The 20762-nt window shown below is 41.6% G+C and overlaps 3 protein-coding genes across 3 annotated transcripts; 1 reads left to right on the forward strand and 2 right to left on the reverse strand.

Annotated features, from left to right (window-relative positions):
- Window positions 1-861: 861 nt before the first annotated feature.
- On the reverse strand, window positions 862-1515 carry LOC5513759 (gamma-interferon-inducible lysosomal thiol reductase). The gene has a single exon (XM_001633906.3). It carries the CDS (start codon window positions 1513-1515, stop codon window positions 862-864), a length of 654 nt encoding a protein of 217 aa, XP_001633956.3.
- A 1330-nt stretch (window positions 1516-2845) lies between these two features.
- Window positions 2846-5777, forward strand: LOC116618977. The gene has a single exon (XM_032383244.2). The coding sequence runs from the start codon at window positions 2899-2901 to the stop codon at window positions 3733-3735; it is 837 nt and encodes a 278-aa protein (XP_032239135.2). The 5' UTR covers window positions 2846-2898; the 3' UTR covers window positions 3736-5777.
- Window positions 5687-19625, reverse strand: LOC5513718 (solute carrier organic anion transporter family member 4A1). The gene is made up of 11 exons (XM_032383243.2): window positions 19413-19625; window positions 18688-19044; window positions 13573-13754; window positions 11597-11851; window positions 10385-10611; window positions 9944-10190; window positions 8923-9079; window positions 8697-8832; window positions 8004-8167; window positions 6720-6851; window positions 5687-6628 (listed from the first exon to the last, which is right to left on the reverse strand). The coding sequence occupies exons 2-11, from the start codon at window positions 18870-18872 to the stop codon at window positions 6400-6402; spliced, it is 1914 nt and encodes a 637-aa protein (XP_032239134.2). The 5' UTR covers window positions 18873-19044; window positions 19413-19625; the 3' UTR covers window positions 5687-6399.
- Window positions 19626-20762: the final 1137 nt, after the last annotated feature.

Genomic DNA, 20762 nt, shown 5'->3' on the forward strand with positions numbered 1-20762 from the left:
AAGGTTTTCAGGGCGGGAAATTGGTTCCACCTCTATAAAACTGTAAGTATACATTTTTGGGGTAGGGTCCATATCCAGAATTGCTCAGTGTGAGTTTCTCTATCACTGTGCCAAATTTCATAAATGTTACATAAATTTGAACGATCCACCACTTTTTTATGCACCATTTTCTTGCACTATAGCAGCTTAGTAGATTGAACATGAATCCTGATACGACATTTTTTTATTCTTGGGCTTCCTGTGGCCTGAGCCTGAGTTTGGTCAGCAGATTGTTAATTAGACTAGCAGCCATTTTGTTTTAGCTCTTCATTGTAAGCACTTTTTTATATTGAGTAAAGCCTTACTATTGTTACTTCAAATCATTTACAATTTTCTAACATATTTTCAATATTTAAAATAGACCGACCAGCAAGTCGGGAGATAGGAGTTACGAATGTCAACCCGAGACAAGTAATTTTCTAATATTATCCTCGAGCCGTTGGGGAGTTCACATACTCGAAGGTCCGCGGGGGTGACCTTTGGGAGTGCCCGTGTACGCTGGATCTTCGAGCATGGGGCGTTCCTACCCAAGCAAATCTTTACCTATTTCTCACTTATATAAAAAACACATAAGATCCGATTGGAAATACTCCCTAATTAAAGAAACTGGCGTACCTTCTTGAAACATTCTTTACAGGTAGCTTTAGGGACCATTCGTAACCCCGCATCCATGGAAACCATTTATAGAGTTGAAGGTACGAAAATAACATAAAACTTTGAATAAAAAGAACTCCTATGAATTGGTAAAAAAAACTCTAGAAAATGCAAATAACCGTTCAATGTCAGTTTGGTTGCTAGGTAAGTCTTTTTGAAAGAGGTGCATCAAGCGGTGACCTTCTTTTGGCCGTCATGCTTGCAAGCATAAGGAAGGGTTCCCTTGTACTTACTACAAACCAGTTGTAGTAAGTTCTCCATGGCCTGCTGCTGAATGAACTCGCTGTGTTCCCCATTCACTGTGATCCAAGGCGAGTGAGACATCTTAGGTTGAAGACCACTTGTTTTCTTTGCCATATAATGCATCACTTCTAATCCTTGAGTGTTTTTCAAACAGTACTCGACCTTCTCGTAGTCTTTGATCTGGTTTGAGCAGTACTTCGCTATTTTATCCACACTCCCATCATAATACGACAAACAGCCGACAAACGATGTCAAAATCTCGGGGTTATTCTCTGTGGCGACAGCACACGCTTGGATCAAGTTCTCAAGGCATTCTTCAGCGCCATTGGTACAGTAATATTGAAAGCCACTTTTTGCCTTGATTTCCTTCCCATCGCCAAAAGGCACCATTGAGATGTCTAAAATGTTGGGAATCTTGTTAGAAGTCGGGTAAAGTTGTGCGACCATGAAGCGGCGAAACTCGGGGTTCTTGCTGTTGTAATAAACTGCTAGTTTGACTTTCTCCGCCTTTTTGGTTTGTTTCTGTAACCCACTAGCGAACGCTATCATAGAAGCAAGAAGGATAGCGTACATTTTCATGGTCTACTCTGCAATTCTTTTAAATAAATTTCTCTAAAATCGCGTTTTCTTGAGCTGTTTTACTTTCAACCAAGGCTGAATGTTTTTAGCCCTTTCTAACAAAGGACAAAGAAACCGCTGGTGACCAGTGCATCACAGGTACCCATGAAACTACAGGCGCTTTGCTCAAAATAAACAGTATCAGCCTACTCTGATAGCAGAGCTTTTCTTTCTCTCTGCTTTCAAGCAGTTTATTTCCCGGCTTGAGTCTCTGAGTCCGAGTAGCCAATAACCGCGATTGCGCACGCAAACAATACTAATAAGACACTAGGGATACCCCTCTGTTAGTAGGGTTGTAACAGCCATGAAACCAAATAGCGGGTATCAAAGGTATATAGAGGGTATCAAATTGCTTTTTAGATCGTCGGGTATCTTAGGAAACGAGGGCATTTTGTAGTGCCGTACTGCGACAAGTAAAGTGGAAAGAAAAAGTGGGGGGAAACCCGCTATAGACCTAAACTCTTTTGTCGATGAAAAGACATTGTTTCACCCCGTCCGTTATTATTCTAAGATTTATTTTCTGAACCTTTACAGGGGCGGCGGAGCTGGTTCCCCTTTTGCCCTACCTCAAAGGACGTGGTAACACGACACATAAACGAGAAACTAAACGATTTAGCCTCAGCCTACCCAGCATATAAAACGACAGTTTTCAGGGAAACTGAAAAGTCACGCAATACTCCACAGGTGACCACCTGTGTAGCACACGGTTTGTATTCTAGTACAAGAGAATTTGTAGTGATAAAAAATGGAAAATTAAAGAAAATATACTTCATAGTAGGCTTACTTTATTTTTGTCTCGTTGGGATCTCTCCTAACTACTATGGGCCCATTTTACTCACTTGTTTCCCTTTTTCACCGACCCTACACAAGACGTCTTGTATGGGCGCTGAAAGGGAAACTCAGGGGAGATCCCAAAAAATACATGAATAAAGTGAGTCCACTAGAAAGTCTATTTTCTTTAATTTTCCATTTTTTCATCACTATACAAATTCTCTTGCGTACTAAAATACAAACCGAGTGCTTGGGTTACCTGTGAAGACTCACGCAGTGTGAAACTGCTGAAGCTCTCACGGGTAATACACAGGAAGCCCACCTACGGCAACACTTAGTATTTTGTTTACGTATTGCCTGCTAAACTCAACCAACGTTTATTAACTCGTTTGGCCTTCTAAATCGGATTTTTAATCACTCTTGAGTCACTGCATCTATTAAATGAGGAACCGATGAGAAATATAAGAAAAATATGGTAAAATTTGGTGTTTGTTTGAATCTGCCCAGCCCCCTTCCCCTCCCCCGTTGAGGCTCGCTTGAACAGTCATGTGTGTGGTGAAATTTTAACAGAGTATGGCATCAAGAAGGTTAACCAATGTTCTGTTTTTACACAATTCACGCTGCCTTTCCATCTTCACATCTCGCATATCACTTCCAAGAGTACCCAGGGACATTTCAAGATCGATATTTTGTCGAGCAATGAAAGATTCACCGAGTTTTTCGAAAGAGAATTTGTCCGGTGCACCGATTGCCAGTGTTTCGACCTACAAACCTCATAACGAAAATGGTGGACTCGGAGAGATATCTCCGACCGAAATAGAGGAGGTGGAGACCAAATGGAAGAGAAAGTTCTTAGGCACTAAATATTACGGTGAGGCTGTTTTTGTTCTTGGGCCTATGGGAGCAGGAAAAACAACGATTATCGAGAACGAAATCAAATCGCATGAAGTTTATGCGAACTACGCATATGTTGACACTGACGAAATTATGGGAATTCTAAAGGGATTTTCTTCAGATCGGGTCGAAGAATATTACCCAGTTGCTAGAGCGATAGCTATTCGACTCACTGATTGGATTTTGGACAGGAAAATAAGTTTCGTGGCCGAGGGAACGTGCGTCAAATATGAGGAGCTCATTGACTACATGAACAGGTTGAAAACAGGAGGTTACGTTATTCGAGTAAAAAGACTTCCCCATATACCGCTAGAATTGGTGCTTGAGAGAGCAAAACACAGGAGAAATCGACTAGTACCTGAACACGTTGTTCGCTCGATATATACTGGTTCAAATGAGGGAGTTAAAATGTTGTATGAGCACAATAGAGAAGGGGTATTGTTTGACGATTTGGATATGTTGCAAGAACGACCATCTAGATCACCTACTATGTCAAACACTGTTATCAACACCTAAAGAGATTCTCTATCTACAAGTAGCTTCTGAATAAACCAAAGGAGGCCTTTTTAGGAAGAAGAGAAAACTTTTATGCTCAGTTGTAATAAGTGGAGAAGAGCTTAGTAAGATAAAATTCGTTGGGGGAGGGGGTCCCATTCAAATTACTGTCACTTTCGACTCGTGGCCTTTCGGGCAAAATAAATTGTTTTCAAAATAGCAAAGGCAATGTAGGAGAAAATCATATTTTTGATTGGACAACAAATACCTTCTTTTTTGGCATGTCTAAATATTCGTGAAAAAATTCTCAGCACCTTTCCCATGTCTTTAATTTTGCCATCGTGGAGAAAAATTGTGTTTGCGGGGATCAATTTCACGAATTTGTTGAAGTGACTTTTTTTTATATACTGAAACAGGACCAATATATTGAATTAGAAAAGTTTTTTTGCTTCTAGTCATCATCAATAGTTTCATGACATTTCCTTACTAGGAGATGCCAATAGAACCTTCAATTTCTGTCATCAATTTTTCTTATTTCTATTAAATCTCCTTATATATATAGGACTTTATTTTTTGCTAGTCGTAAGTGCAAAAATTAAGCAGAATAAGGAAATCAATGCGTAATCAAGTGTGTACACAAATAAGTAAAGGATTAAGTAACTGAAAACTTATCTTGAAATGTTTCAAAACTTGCTATAGTTGCATTAGAAGCACATATCAGACTTTCCAAATGCAAAACAAACTTTGCAACTTGTTCCTACAAACTATAACAAGATATGAAAGTTTGCTTGAAATCAAACTGATTTTAACTCAATTGACTATTCTGGCATATCCAGGCATTAAAAAATATTTTGGAATGACTCTTAGTTACTTATTTGAAACATTTCTCTTGACTAGGTTATCATGGAAACACCATGTTTCATTGTCTGTTTACATGCTAAAGCACATAATTTTATTAATCTTTTGTATATAAGAAGAGGTTTGACTGGTTTGCAACACCCCATGTTGTGCTAGTTTTATATGAGAATGCTTAAGACAATGCATAGAGAATGCTTAAGTATTTGCTGAATTTATTCTGGAACTTTTTTTTGGGAATCAGCTTCTTATCCCTGATTCACAGGGTTAGTGGGAAGTTCTAAAAAAACATATCATGTTAGATATGAATTATGTTATGTTCTCCAAAATTACTGTCACCATAAATCACTTCTTTTATTGTTACAAATGGAGTTTGGTAAGTAAGCTATTTAAATTTTCAAATAACTTATTCAAATCACATATTCGATAATTTATTGATATTATCTGTTTTATATTATCTGCTGTGAAGTTAGACTTATTGCTAAAAGGAACTAGTTTACTTTCTTCTATAGTATAGTTTGCTGTTTATTTACCCTGGGTACTGGTACCCTCCATACTTCTCCGAGTGACACTCAGCCAAAATGCAGTGACAAGCGTCACTGGGCGAAGTCTGGAGGCTCTGGTACCAAGGGTACTGTTTATTATATGTTATTTAGAATTCCTTTTTATTGGACGTTTTTTTGAAAATTTTCAGAGATTTGTGTTTATCAATCTTTTAATTTATCAATCTATGTATGTTGATTTGTTCTCATACTTTTTTTGAGGTCCAGTGTGCCAGAAGGCACAAGCGGTAAGAAGTATTTTGCATCCTTAACTACCCTGGTGACCAGAGCATCTACCTTTGCTTGTTTACTTTTGCTTCTTGTTTTCCTGCTAGCAGAGGCCTCTTTTCTCTTTATTTGAACTCCAGCCCAGCGAAATACAGAGAAAGGAGGCCTCTGCTAGCAGGAAAGCTCCTTGTACCATCAGAAAAAAAACTTTGAAGATAGAGGCTTTCGTAGCCTGGTGATCCTTAACACGTGAAATAATTTATTTCATCCTTGACAAATAAACGAGGATAAGACTGCAGGGAGGGCATGTTACTGGGTTTGTGTAAGCAAACAATCAATGACACTTGTCAAATATGATTGGATTTATTGTAAATATATTTGTACATAATTTCTAAATCACTTAAAGAGAAGTTGCTAATAAAAGTATGTGCAATTCTACTCCTGTTTTTTGTGTTGTCAAGCCATAATTGTGTAGATTGGTCTGTTATTGAGAAGAGGTATACTTGACACCAGGCTTGAACGGGCATCATTTCAAAGATTAACATATAAACTTGTATTTTGTTTGTGTACTTCATGGCTTAATATAAAATATTTCCAGGAGCTTGAAGATTTTGGGAGGGTAGTAGCATGCCTTAAAATAATCAGGGGGAGGGGGGGGGCTGGAACAAAAAAAAAAGGGGGGCCACACAAGTACACCCCTACTGGTAATTTCCTTATAATTTTTTTAAAATATTGGGGGGAACAAGCCCCCTGGCCACTCCCCCTGCTTCGACACGTAGTTAAGTTTTTAAGAAGAAATTAAATAGAAGGCTTATATGAATTCATTTTATGTGTGAATTTCAAATATGCTTGACTAATAAATACATGTGATGATAACAATGATGCAACCATTTTCCTTCTTTTCCTCTCCTGTCCTGGATTCTACACAGGAAAATTCCGCAAATTGTTTGCTTAGCGACCATCTTTAGATCGAGAACTTTAAAACCTTTGGATTTCCAGCACTGCATCTTTGTACTACATTCAATAGTAACCTTTACACCTACAGTAGGACATCTGGATTCTACAGCCTTGTAACCCTTTCACTCATTTCCAACATCTTATCAAGAGACTCAATTTTCAATTCTAGCTTTTCGCTGCTTGGTAGCTTGTCTGATTCATTGGCCGGACAAAAAGCGCGTGCTGTGAAGTATGAGAGTGTGGTGACCAGTTTGCAGACAACACTCATGACGAGTATGACTAGCATCAGACTCTTGTTGTTGTATTCCAGGCAGTTTCCCTCGCCCTTACATCTAGAAAAACAAATATTTGATTTGATGTTCAGTGCCAAATATGAGCTCTCAAACAACAAGGGTTTAGTGATGCCTTAGAAGACTGGCTTACCCATGATGCCACAGGGAGCACGTAGCGTCCAACAGACTTCCCAACACCACTGGTCCGGGAATGGAGCCTAGTAGCCGTACTACGCATGCCTGAAGGCCAAGTGCGTAAGCCCGCTGGTCATCTGGGACGCCCCTGAACACATGAACATGTTGTATATGCATCCAACCTTGTCCTGGGGTCTTCTGGGTAATTTTCAATATGGTGTCTTCGCCAGCTAGACGCCATATTGTAAATCACCCTGAAGACCCTAAGCTACCCTAGGACGAGGATGATATACATCAACCTCCAAGACTATAAATTAAGAAAAAAAATTTATTCTACATACACAAAGGATAAACAATTTGTCCGTCGATGATTTTAATAATATATAGTATAATGATGATGATAATTTCCCTGCTAGCAGAGGCCTCTTTTCTCTGTATTTCGCTGTGCTGGCGTTCGCGAGGAAAAGGGACCTCTGCCATGGGTCGAAACTGTTTTTGTTGCGCATGCGTGAGCGTTAATAAGCGACCGACGTTTCAAAACCCGTACCATCGCGCGAAAGCTGTCAACATGCTAATATGCTTTGCATGGGTTTAGTCGGAAATCATGAATCAAACTCTGGTTAGTTCTCCTCTTCGAAAAAAGAAAACAACTGTTCAATTTCAATCACCTAAAACGTCACTAAAAAGATTGAGCAGCAAACGCAGCAAAGACGAGTTTTGTCTTGTTTGTGGGATTAATTTCAAGACATCTGGGCAGGCGAGTTTCTTCAATGTAAATATCGCACAGTTGGACCCGAAGAAAATGTTACAAAACTTTTTGGTAAACTTAGCTATTTCCAGAAGAATATGCAAAACCTGTAAACGGAAGATTGACTCGTTAGTCAAAAGAGAGAAAATTCTGAATGAAGATAAGGCATTGAATGGCTTCTTTTATAATTCGTCGCGTGATATTTCTACTGAGGACGCCGTTTCGAATGCGGGCTTATTATCCCGCAGCGGATACAGTATACGTTTCACGCATGCGCTAGTCATTGTGGGCTCAAACAGTTGCCAGTAATTAATGAACGGAGCATGCGCTCTGGATCTCCCGTCCACGATCGTGGACGGCGGTTTGATCAAACGAACTTGCGACCCATGGCAGAGGTATTTTTTCCTCGCGAACTCCAGCCCAGCGAAATACAGAGAAAAGAGGCCTCTGCTAGCAGGGAAGATGATAATGAACAGCGACCGAAATATCCTGGGATTCTATTTCACACAAACCAATCAATTGTGTAAATGCTGTTTGTCAGCAAGCCCTTACCTTAACGTGACAACAGTACCAGGAGTCGAGCTAAAGAACGTAGAAAAGATGACGAGAAAGTAGACGAAGAGAAACAGCAAAGGCTTCACGTATCCGCACCCAGATGGACATGAGCCTGCGGTCACACTAGCGGCGTCTGCCACGCACGAACAGTTACTAAATATCTACAAAAGAAAAGGAATTAGTTTCAATGTTATCCTTCCTTCTCTACGTTGCTGCGTTCCCTGCTGTTTTCGCAGTTTTCAGCGATAAACCAGAAACGAGAATACAACAAAAAGGAAGAAAAGCTCTGCTAGCATTTTACTATTTTTGTTTGGAAACTAACAATTTGAATTGAATTGAACCGTAGAACATCGATAGTCGGTAATAAAATTAACACGCATGCGCAAGCTCGATCCACATGGAAGACTTTCTGAAAATCTAGCCTTTATATATTTCATGGCTTCTTTACGCATTGATCATAGCGGTCACAGGTCGATAACAACGGCCCTCTGATACATCTTATCTATGATACTGCGCCAGCCTAGTCGAAGGCGTAATAAGCCTAGTTTCTAATCAGGGTTTCTGTCTTTGGTAAGGACTGTAATGTCAAAGGAAACCATCGTCCCAGACCCCATGTCGCCTCACGGATCATCTCCCAGGACAGGAAACCCGGCAAGAAGCAGGTACCAGGCTGCTAAGTGTTATACGTACCTTTGATGTGTAGTTAGCTAACGAACAGCCCGCGTGACAAGCAGAGTAATAAGTGACACCGGCACTACAAACGGGATTATATTCCACCAATGAGCAATCACATTCGGCGTTACATAGACTCGTCACGCCATTGGAGCTGAAATGTGAATATGATGGCATCATATCATATCATCGACATGTGGTATTTTGGTACAGGGACAGGATATTTACCCCACCCCTCTCATACCTGCTATCGGCATATTCTGCAGTCACGCCAGCAAGGGGTATACTGTCACAGTAGAGGAACATTAGACAGCACATGATGAGGCTGGCTGTGCTCACGATGTAACACATCTTGGCCGCTCCCAACAGACCTAGTTGCAGCTTTTTGCACACGTATGATCCTGAAAAAATGTAGCAAGTTATTTTGACGTAGACTAGTCATCGTGTTATATTTACATTCCATGAGATAATTATGGGGCTTGAAAAGAGTTCGTGCGCACGAAAAAAAATGTGCTAGTCCTTTATTTTATATAATATTAGGCCTTATTATACATCCATTGTGTTGTACCTATGAAGGCTCCACTGAGGGCGTAGGAATGACCACGCCCCCATGGGTACGTTTTTGGAAAAGGGTAATACCAGGGGCTCATAAGTAGGGGCAATCAACTTCCCCTTGTTCTGGTACTATATAGGTGTTACGGCGTTTCCTAGGATCAGGCTTTTTATAGACGCGCGGATGAGCCAATCACATTCAACCTTTGTGTTGACGTTTTGGCTGAGCTCAACTGCATGCGCAGTCTCAGACAAAAAGCTATGTTCTCTCTTCGGTACTTTGAATTTTTGTTGCTCTCTTCTTTAATATGAATCCAACCCTACCTATGACTATGAATTCTAGCTTGCAATTCTTTGGGTAAACAAGCAAAGCCGACGGATAATAGATAAAAATATATTCTTCCTAACTGCAATTTGCGCGTGCAGCCTCACGTCACTCGCCCGCGCGACTAACGTCAAAGTAGCTGATTGGCCCGTTCTTAAAATAGCCTGATCCTGGGAAACGCTGTGACATTTATATGAGCCCCTGGTAATACTACATACATTGTGTCGTACCTATAAAAGGGAGCAGGAATGACCACGCCCCATGGGTACGTTTTCGTTTAGGGGTAATACTAAATACTTTGTGTCGTACCTATAAAAGGGAGCAGGAATGACCACGCCCCATGGGTACGTTTTCGTTTAGGGGTAATACTAAATACTTTGTGTCGTACCTATAAAGGTTCCGCCAAGGGCTGCAGGAATGACCACACCCCCCATCAGCAGACTCGTGAAGGACGCGGAGAAGCGGAACTGCTGCTGGATGACCTTGGGCATGAAAGCCGTCATCGCGGCAACGAGAAAAGACTCGATGGTGATACCCAGGGTGATTGCCGCAAACGGGACACGGAGGACGATAACTTTAGTCGCTTTAGGCAGGTCCCTTAATTTGGCATAGCCCACGTCTGCCGTCACTGCGGGCTGGTATATGATCAGGTGGATATGCATTAATAACCACAGGTGGATATGCATTAATAACCACAGGTGGATATATGCATTAATAACGATGTCGATGGGTGGTGATTGTGATGGTGGTCATGATAGTGCTGGAAGGGGTAAATGGAATGGTAATTATGACATGGGACTGAGTGGAAACATTGTTTGCAGTTTCTTACATTTTTTAGTTTCTTCTCCTGGCTACGAAGTTCCTCCGTTTTGGGGAACTCTTTCGGGAACGCGACGAGCCAAAGACTCCAGAAGCAGCAGAATCCGGTACAAATGACAAACCCTAGCCACCAGGCGCCAACCCAGCCCTCGTCCTCGGGTGTCAGTGAGGTCTGGGTACCAAGGTCTACGTACATGGAAAGAAAAACACCTCCGAGAACAAATCCTATCCCGGCACCTGGAAAAGGAACACAACATAAGCTTGAATTTAACGCTATCAGGGGCTCACCAGTAGGGGCAATCATCTGTATTATATAAGTGTCACAGCATTTCCTAGGATCAAGCTATTTTTAGACGCGCGCGCACGAACGGGCCAATCAGATACGCTGACGTTGGTCGCGCGCGCGAGTGACGTGAGGCTGCACGCGAAAATTTTAGATAGGAAGAATATTTTTTATCCATTATCCTCGGTTTTGTTTGTTCAACAAAAGAATTGCAAGCCAGAATTAAAATTCGTAGGCAAGGTTGGATTCATATTAAAGAAGAGAGCAACGAAATACGAAAATGTGGGGAAGTTGATTGCCCCTACTTATGAGCCCCTGACGCTAGTTATCAGCTCCATAATAAAAAAAATCGTAAAAGAAAATTCATTGAGCTTCCTTTCTCCTTGAGTCCCCCCCCCCGAGTAGCAAGAGCAAGATCGAGCAAGACCGGCCGTGTCAGAGAGAAGGGATCAACGCTACCACATGCCTCTCTCATCCCACTCTCCGCCCCAGCCTTTTCCTTCCCTCCTTCTGTCTCCTCTACCGCTCTCCATTCTAAGAAAGGCTGATTTAGACGACACGATTTATTCGTATGCGACTTGCACGCGTTACCTCTACAAATCAAGTCGTAGAGTGTAAATCAGCTCCAATGTCGACTACGAAAGTTGTGTTTAAATCAAAGTCACATAAGACAACATGTGCTGTCTAAATCAGCCTTTATTAAATTTCATCTGTAAGGGCCAGCGAAAAATACGAGGCAAATCCAATATAAAATCAGTACAGCAACTTTTATATTTTAATAAAATACCTTTCGTGCACACCGTTAATGGTATTTTGATAGCTACAGTAAAAACTATATGAGTATTACATATAAACACCAATACGTTGAATATTTGTATTACCTATGACTCATATATGAGTATTACATACAAACACCAATACGTTGACTGTTTGTATTACCTATGACGCCTGCGCATGCGTAGAACCCGATGTACATGGACACCGCCTTTGCTTTGACATTCTCGTCCATGTAAGATGTCCCAAGATTCCACAGGGGCGAGGCACCCGCGCCTATCGTGAACATACCCGTGATGAACAGCGCGTAGTATCCCGGATGACTACGGGACCCGTCTATGCAGTGAATGTCCTCGTGACTCACACCGGAAATGTTTTTTGCACCGCAAAGATTGGATGCGGACGTAATCGATGGGTTGCCTGTGACAGATTTAAAATGGGGGACTTACATTAATCACGTGACAAGCGCTCCGGCTTGACAAAAGCGTAGGGCTGCCTGCGTGAGAAATCCAGTTTTTTATTGATCTTACGGTAAACATTTTACGAAACATAAAAAAGTGAAAAATGAAAAAAAAAAAAAGAAAAAACTTTCTTGAAAAAATGTAGTCTAGTTTTGAGTTTATGCTCCATTTTTGCGTGTTCTCTGGCCACTTTAAAGCGTCTTTGGCCGTTTTTTTAAAGAATCCCAATTCAAACAATATTCAGGCCCTTTTCGAAACTGGACTATTGAAAGGTTGGACCTAGTTCACACCCTCAGATATTATTGCGGCTCTGCAAACAGATAATCTCATGCAACGCAGAGATAATACACGAAAACCCGACTAAACTTTTAAATAAGACTTTGATTTTAGGCGCGTACACAAGGGGGTTTACCCCCCCCCCCTTCTTGGCGGCCACAAAGTGGGTCATTTCTTATTAAATACTATGCTTTTTCCTTATGATACCTATGACTGCGCACCCCCTCCCCCCTCAACCAATCCTGGGTACGCGCACCCCCTCCCCCCCTCAGCCAATCCTGGGTACGCGCACCTCCTCCCCCCTCAGCCAATCTTGGGTACGCGCAGCCCCCCCCCCCCCCCCCTCAGCCAATCCTGGGTACGCGCACCCCCTCCCCCCCTCAGCCAATCCTGGGTACGCGCACCCCCCCCCCCCCCCCCCTCTGCCAATCCTGGGTACGCAAACTCCCCCACCCTCAGCCAATCCTGGGTACGCGCACCCCCTCCCCCCTCAGCCAATGCTGGGTACGCGCACTCCCTCCCCCCCCCCCTCAGCCAATCCTGGGTACCCGCACCCCCTCCCCCCTCAGCCGATGCTGGGTACGCGCTTGAATTCCTTAAAACTAGCGCAAAAAATCAATGCAAAAAAGATTCCAGTAACTATCTAAATCCATTGCTATGAAATTCAACCAATTCTCCAATAAAAACGGCTTATTCTCCATCGCCAAGAGCATATAAATCAGTCTATAAAATAATAGAGGATATAGTATTCAAATAAAACAAAAAGGACAGTGGCACACAAGTCGTCACAAAAATTCTCAAGCAATGTGCAACACAAATATTTTACACATTTGTAGAGTATACGATTTTCAAATGAATGAACGCTATTCCAAATCTAAAAAACATTTTCCGAACGGACGTTCGCCAATAGCCGCCGAAGGGCATTCGGCTGTTCGCCAATAGTCGGAAGGTTATCGGCAATTGTTATCGCCAGGGTTATCGCCATATCTCCTTCTTTGTGTCACGTAACATATGACAATTTTGGGAAACAAGTTCCTGCTCCTAGTACCAAATGAAACGAAAGTAGAAAGAATTAAGTTATGAATTAATTAAAAGTAGTTCTTAGAGAACAAGGCTTGAATTAAAAAAAATGCTGAAAAAGGTATTTTTATAGTGCTATCTCTGGGATTTTGAAATGTGCTCCGACCACATCCTATGACCAAAGTGCTATCCCTTTGGGTTTTTATTGATAAACTGATTTTGCCGACGATCACCTATGTCTGTTTTTATGGGTCCCCCCCCCCTTCCCCGGATGGGGACCCGGGCAGGGCAGGCGGAATATTATGCGCGAAATTTTCATTCATCGTGACTATCACAAATCCATACCAAGCAGCGTTGTTGATCGATAACTCATCGACAACTCACCGAATGCATATTTTCCCGAGAAGAAATGAGGCAGCGTAAAAATAAAGAAGCCTAGACCCATAATGAACATGCCGGTACCGCAGATCAGCGGTTTCTTGCGAGTGGCGCCAAGATAGCTGACGAATGGCGTGAACAGTAGAGCGGCGATGTCATACGAGCTTGTTAGCACTCCCGTCATCAAGCTGAAAGACAAGCAAAGGGAGCGCGTGTGAGGAGGGGGGGGGGGGGTAGGGAGTATGTGTTAGTCCTCCGGACCTTATGGTCTGTAGGGCTATCCGATCGCTTGCGCACTTAGATTGCGCATGCTGTGACGAGTCTCCCTTGGATTAAAACTCTATGATTCTTTTAATATTAGTCTGCTCAGATTACTCGGAAATATACTTAAGAAACCCATTTTGGTATATTTGGACGCGCGCTTTTCCTGCTCTCGAGCGCCAGTGCAAAACAAGGTGGCGGCCGCGGCTGGACGCATAGTGTAACACGTCTGCGGGCTATTGTAGTACATCTTCACTTTAAGAAATTGTGCAACCTATTATACAATATGTCAGTGCGCAGCGCAGTGCCGAGTCTAAAGCCCAGCGTGGAAGGCCTCTGGGCAGCCTCTCATGTCAATTCCAGACTGTGGAAGGTTGTTCCACAGTCTCAGTGCACGGGGCAAAAAACTATATATATGTCAGTTCTAGCGTTAGGAATAGTATAGAATTCAGAGTGTTGAGTGCGGGGCAAGGCGCGAGACGGTTTCCTCAGATCTTCGAGTGGCAGGATAGAGGCATTATTTAGGCCACTGTTTAGGAGCACCAATGATGAGGTGCGCCTGCGGTCTTCGAGTGGCTGCCAACCCACTTCGGAAAGGAGGCGCGTCATTGTGCCGGGTTCGAAGGAGAAGAAGTCTGCCGTAACAAAGCGTGCTGCACGCCTCTGGACTTTCTCGATCTCGACGATGAGCTTGCTGGTATGCGGGTCCCAGATAGCACTTGCATATTGCAACAGCGGCCTAACGAGGCCAACGTAGGCTGCTTCCTTCGCTTTCGTGTCGCAAAAGTGCAGGTTCCGCCTAAGTAGGCCTAGGATCTTGTTTGCCTTGCTCACTGTTTCAGCAACATGTCTGTTCCATCGAAGGTCCCTTGTTATTGTGACTCCGAGGTACTTTATTTCCTCAACAAAGTCCAGGGCTACACCTTCCAGATAGTACAGGTGGTTGATGTTGTTTCTGGTCTTCCTTGAGATGCGGATCATGTTACACTTGGTTGCTTGGAAGCTCATGGACCACTGGTCAGCCCAGGACGCGAGTCTCGATATGTCTCGCCGTAGCTCTTCGCAATCCTCTCGCGATCTAATAGTGCGGTAACAAATACAGTCGTCTGCAAAGAGTCTGATCTCGGACCGTACAGATTCTTGTATGTCATTTATAAACAGGTTAAACAGGACTGGGCCAAGGACAGTACCTTGGGGCACACCTGATGTAACCCGCGTCCAGCTTGACTTTGCCCCATTGACACAAACACGCTGGTACCGCTCATATAAAAAGGCATCAATCCATTTCAAGGTTTGGCCACCGATTCCATAGCTGTATAGTTTGGACTTGAGCCGTTCGTGGGGGACGCTGTCAAAAGCTTTCGCAAAGTCTAACACAAAGGCGTCGGTTTGTAAGCCACGGTCCAAGGCTGAGGCCCAGTCGTTTATGACAAAACACAGTTGTGTCACACAACTGCGCTTTTTCCTGAAGGCATGCTGGCGGTCAGATAAGATCTGGTGAGCTTCTAGGTGTCGATTTATGTGCGAGCACACAATGTGTTCTAGTATCTTGCAAATAACGCTAGTAAGAGAAATTGGACGATAGTTGGAGGCAAGAGATCTGTCGCCTTTCTTGTGTATAGGGCATATGTTCGCAATGCGCAACTCCCGGGGCAGGTTGCCGGCGTCCAGGTATTTCTGGAAGATCTGTTTTAATATTTGGCCCAGACTCCTTCGGCGTTCTTGGTATCAACATCACATCAAATAGGACTAAGCGTTGATTTTATGGCCAGGAGAACTCCTCCGCCGCCGAGTACTCTGTCTTTTCTAAATATAGAATAGCCCAGTTCAGGGGGGAAGAGTTCGGTGTCTAGGATGTGCGAGTCAATCTTTGTTTCCTGCAGGGCAACAACGTCAGGTTTTTCGGTCTCTAGGTGAGACTGGAGCTCAAGCCGTTTTCCTCTAATGCTGTTTATGTTTGCGCAGAGGACAGAGATGGTGTTTTTCTTGCCGTGTTTCTCGCCACAAGTGGAGCGCCCGTGACCAGGGGATGACGTCATGATAGGTGCGAACAAAGCTGGGGTCTCGTCGGTGGCACATTTCAGGGTGGTGAACTCGTTAAAACTTGTGAATCTCGCTCCAGTTTCAAGACACTAATGATCAGCTCTCTTTTAGATCGTTACAAAAGCTAACTCTATTATTGTTGTAATTTACAAACTTAAGATTCTCTCCTATATATAAATGATCCCTATAATCGACCTCCCCTTGCTTGTGCGTGTTTTGTTCTTGTGCGTGCATCTATTGTCGTCTGTTTTTCGTTTCTGTTTGTATTGATATTATATTGATGTATCATGTTGTTTACCCATGCAATTTTCCGCTTGACCTAGCCGCTTAAGCTCGATTAGCTATGCTATTTCTTAATGCTGCTGGTGCCCAATTATAAAAATTATAATTATTTTTCTCCTTTTCTTATTTAATAAGTAATATCTGTATAATAGAGGGTGCTAATAAAATATGTTGTTGTTGTTGTTGTTGTTGTTGTTGTTGTGAAGTCAAGCGAACTCATGAAGTGCGTAGTTGAAAAGTTTGGAAATAGGCAGTAGCTGCAGATCCACGTAAGTTTCGAGTTATTTTTGAGGGCCTCATAAGATTTCGTTGTTTGGTAGATGCATTTTTTCATATTAGATGAAAAGCCAAGAGAACCATATAGATTCTTATGGACTTATTCAGACTAGCCTCCGTCTTTTCGGATTGGAAATTAATTTGAGTAAATCGTGAAAAAGTTAAGACTCTCTAATGAGGTATTACTAATTTGAAATTAATCTAAAAGCGTGGGTGATCATTTGATAATACGAACAATAGGGATTTCGATGAAAGCCATAAAACCACCCACATTCATCCCCCTAAGCACTAAACCAATTTTAACCAGAGGTTAGAATATTGCATTGCGAATGTTAAGACCAAAAGGAATGAAATAGTTCCCCTTTGTAGAATGAATACACAAGTAAGGAGACCATATGCTTGTATCAGAAACGATCGAGAAGCTGTTCGAATGCAATAAAATAAGCCAAATATACATTGATTAATAAGAGGAACAGACCAGACTCAATGTAAAAAGAAAAGAATTAAAAATTTTATGTAATTCTTCTTATCTTGGCATTGCAAGCGCCGATATTTTTTTACGTAAAAAATCGCAAGTCTTCTCAATCAATCTGCGTATTTGTAATCTTATCAGGATGGGAGATTATTGTGAAGATTTTAAGTCATAAATTCCGATGCGTCTCTTATACCACAAGTGGATATAACCAAGTATAGATTAGTTAGATTATTTCCGATAGTCAACATTCCGAATTCTACATAAGTCACATCGAACGAGCATAGCACCTTTTTTTTTCATTAATTTGGCTGTAGTATTTTATGAAGTAACGGAATCAGAGCCCCACCTTCCCCCTAAATGCGTATTTATCCTCGGCGTCGTTGTTATGTATTACCTTTTACCTCTTATTTTATTCAGATCAACCATGCAAAGGTCAAAGTTCCCGCTTATTTTATAGAAGCTTAAATGATTAATATTTTTCTTCGTGGCTAATTGTTTTGCTCGACCGTTTCCATTGCCAAGGTCGCCAAGGGTTGCTTCTTTATTTTTTTTTCCAGAGATTTGGGTTTTGCCTTGATTTTTCTCTTTAGGAAATTTTGGCTTGCTCTTTTTTTCTTTCTTTATTATTATTATTATTTTTTTTTTTTTTGGGGGGGGGGGGGGGGGGGGAGGCGTCTTTAACGTCAGATATTAAATGGTCGGTCTCTTACTCGATCCAAAACAAGCTATCCATCAATCTTTACAATAATCCCATATTCCGGTCATGTTGGAGCCCAATCTATAAACAAGCAAGTTACAATGCCCTTTAGGGCGGTCTTCCTTAGAAGTTTATTTACAATTAAGCCGCAAGACGCAGATGGGGATAACATAGAGATAATAGAACAGCTACCGCTACATTATATTATCAGAGTCTCACAGTGATTTCAGAAATCTTACAACAGTCATATCGGTACCCCGCCATCAGACTATTGTTCTCTTATTTTCCGGTCAGGATCAGACCTTAACAATTGCATGATCTTTTTCCCATATTTCCCGGGGTGCAATGTTACAAGCATCAGATCCGTGCCGCACGCCATATAATGCACTGATTAATTTATGTTATGTCTCTAAAATTAAAAGGTTGAGTGACAGGAAGCCATTTAAGTGGCACGTTATTTATGTTCGATGCGCGTGATGGAAGCCATTCTGTGGTGATCAAATTTGCAAAAGATTGAAACTGAGACAGTTCCTTGAAAAACGTTAGGTTACGTATTAATCTTTAGGAGCGGTGTTTATCTTAGGGCCTCTTTATTCAAGTGTGTTGTGCAACAGAAGAATACATGATCTGATCAACTTCGAGGATTGTTTCAAGCAATCATTAGATTATCTATCTAAAGACCAACAAACCGTGTTATTAAAAACACATCATTATGACAGCACAAGAATTAGGAATACTTTAATTTTCCAAGGACTTTCTGTCCCATAAAAAAGAGAAGTTACTAAAATGTTCCAAATACGCATATCTGAATAGCAAGAAAAAAAATTCTAAAATGACACACGGAATGCAAATGCGACAGTTTTTAACTGATAGGTCAAAATAGTATTTTCTTTAGGTGCGTAAAGGGAGATAAAAAAAGTTGCGACAAAGAGGAAAATATATGTGTGTTTTCATGTAACGCAAATTTGAGAAAAATCTGCGGTTTTATAGAGTTGTTAGACACTTCAATTAAATTAAACACTCTTGTGTACCGCTTCATATCTGCGGATTCCAATACATTATTAGTATTTACACACTGTTATCGTACCTTGTGTAGCCGAATCTCGTCTCAATCGTTGTTATAGACACAGAATAAACTCCATTGACGACGATGCTTTGCGTGAAAAAATAGGAGCAAATAAAGAAGAGAAACCATCGAGGACCGTTGAGAACTTGAAGGAATTGAGGACGGAATCCAAGCCAACCAAGCCACAAGAACCGGTCTGAAGCCATCACTAGGAAGTACGAATTAAAAGTAGTACTTTACAGGTCAAGTCAAGCGTGTGTGATCAAGACAGCTCTTTGTGATCCGTCATCATTGATGAGACAGGAACCAATGCTCCTTAGGAACTCTGAAAAGCCTTAGACTTTTCTTCTTTCTCTTCTTCTTCTTGTTGATGTTGACCTGTTGTTTGCAAAGGGATCACGCTTTTGCATACATTATTTTTGTATGATAGAAGGTAATTTATCACAAAATAAATAAGTCATGGTAATTAAAGCTTGAAAACCTTTATAGACTTGCACTGTCACAATGGCGTCTCCAAGTTTTTCAAAGAAAATAAATTGACCGTGTAATGGATGTATATGATAATTATCATTTCAGAAAAGATTCCCACACAGAAGTAAAACGACGTATATCATAGCAAAGTTTATGTTCATCCATTGTGCTTGAAAACTAAAGCTACAATATAATAACTCTAGCGAAAACAAGAACCAATAAAAAGACAAAAAACAATATAGAAACCACTATAACCTCTCTTAGCGAGACCATACCAGTGTTAAGATCCTGAATGCCCAAAACGGCGGTTAGTCTGGTTATGTCTTTGTCCAGTTGTAGAAACATGTGAGTTGTATTTTGGTTTACCCTTAGAGTGAAACATCCAGTAGTAACCGGGAAATGATTAAAATTATTTGCGGTCACAGCGGGGAAGGACGCGAGATGTAATTTGTGCGATGCGGAAGGAAACACCCTTTAAAAAAAAAAAAAAAAAAAAACTAAAACATCGAAAGAAAAAAAAAATGAATTAAAATAATAATATTTTAAAGGATAACAAGGAATCTTAACAAGGCTGTGAAAGTTGTTAAAATGATGTGCTAGATTTTCAAGAATGAACTTCGTTTGTGTACTTCGTTCTCTCTATGTATATACTCTCTGTATATAAACAAAATGTGAGGTCCTTTTCCGGAAACTAGAAGAAAATTAAGCCCGTAAGATCTTTATGGTCAGAAAAAGAAACAAGTTTCACAAGTACAGCAGAAACCCGCTAAATCAAAATCCCCGAACTACGCGACTTTGCGGTTTCGTAATTTTCAGTCATTTTTACTCGAATATAACTCGAGAACCGTGAAAACTCAAAACCCGGATAAATCGAACTCCCCGCTATCTAGAACAATTCTTCGTTTACCCTGGCCATATTTTGACCCATTAATTCTTATTTCTCACTCTGTAATCCCCCAAAAGACATTAAAAAAATAATGATAATTAATTATGAGTTTCATCATGCATAAATGGAGATAACACGATATTTTTTCACGATTTCAATAAAACTATAAGGCAGCTGATATAATTCATCGGTATAATCGATACCGTTACTCGAGCCCCCGCAAACTGATTTCATTTCATTTTCGAGTCTTAGCGGGGTTCACTCGAGTCTAGTCGCGTGAGTCTGGCTCAATTTTTTTTGCCCTAAGGTGGATAACCTCGCGCGCGAAGTTTCTAAGAGACAAGTGAGTTCAGATTCTTGGTGAAAGACTAACATCATACGCTAGTCGCTTTGTTGGGTGAGCCTACAGTAAAGGGCCCATCCTTCCTAGTCCCAGGCTTTCAGGTTGAACTCGGCCCAGACCCCATGCTGCCTCACGGTTCATTTTAAGGACAGGACAACCGGTGGTTAACTGACCGCAAAAATTCGGTAAAAAAGTTTGATTTCCTTTATTATCATCATCATCGTCATCATCGTCACCACCGTCGCCACCGTCGCCGTCGTCACCACCGTCGTCACCACCGTCGTCACCACCACCACCGTCACCACCACCACCACCACCACCACCACCACCACCACCACCATCATCATCATCATCATCATCATCATCATCATCATCATCATCATCATCATCATCATC

Source organism: Nematostella vectensis, chromosome 4 (genome assembly GCF_932526225.1).
Source record: "Nematostella vectensis chromosome 4, jaNemVect1.1, whole genome shotgun sequence".
In the NCBI taxonomy this organism is placed as follows: Eukaryota; Metazoa; Cnidaria; class Anthozoa; order Actiniaria; family Edwardsiidae; genus Nematostella; species Nematostella vectensis.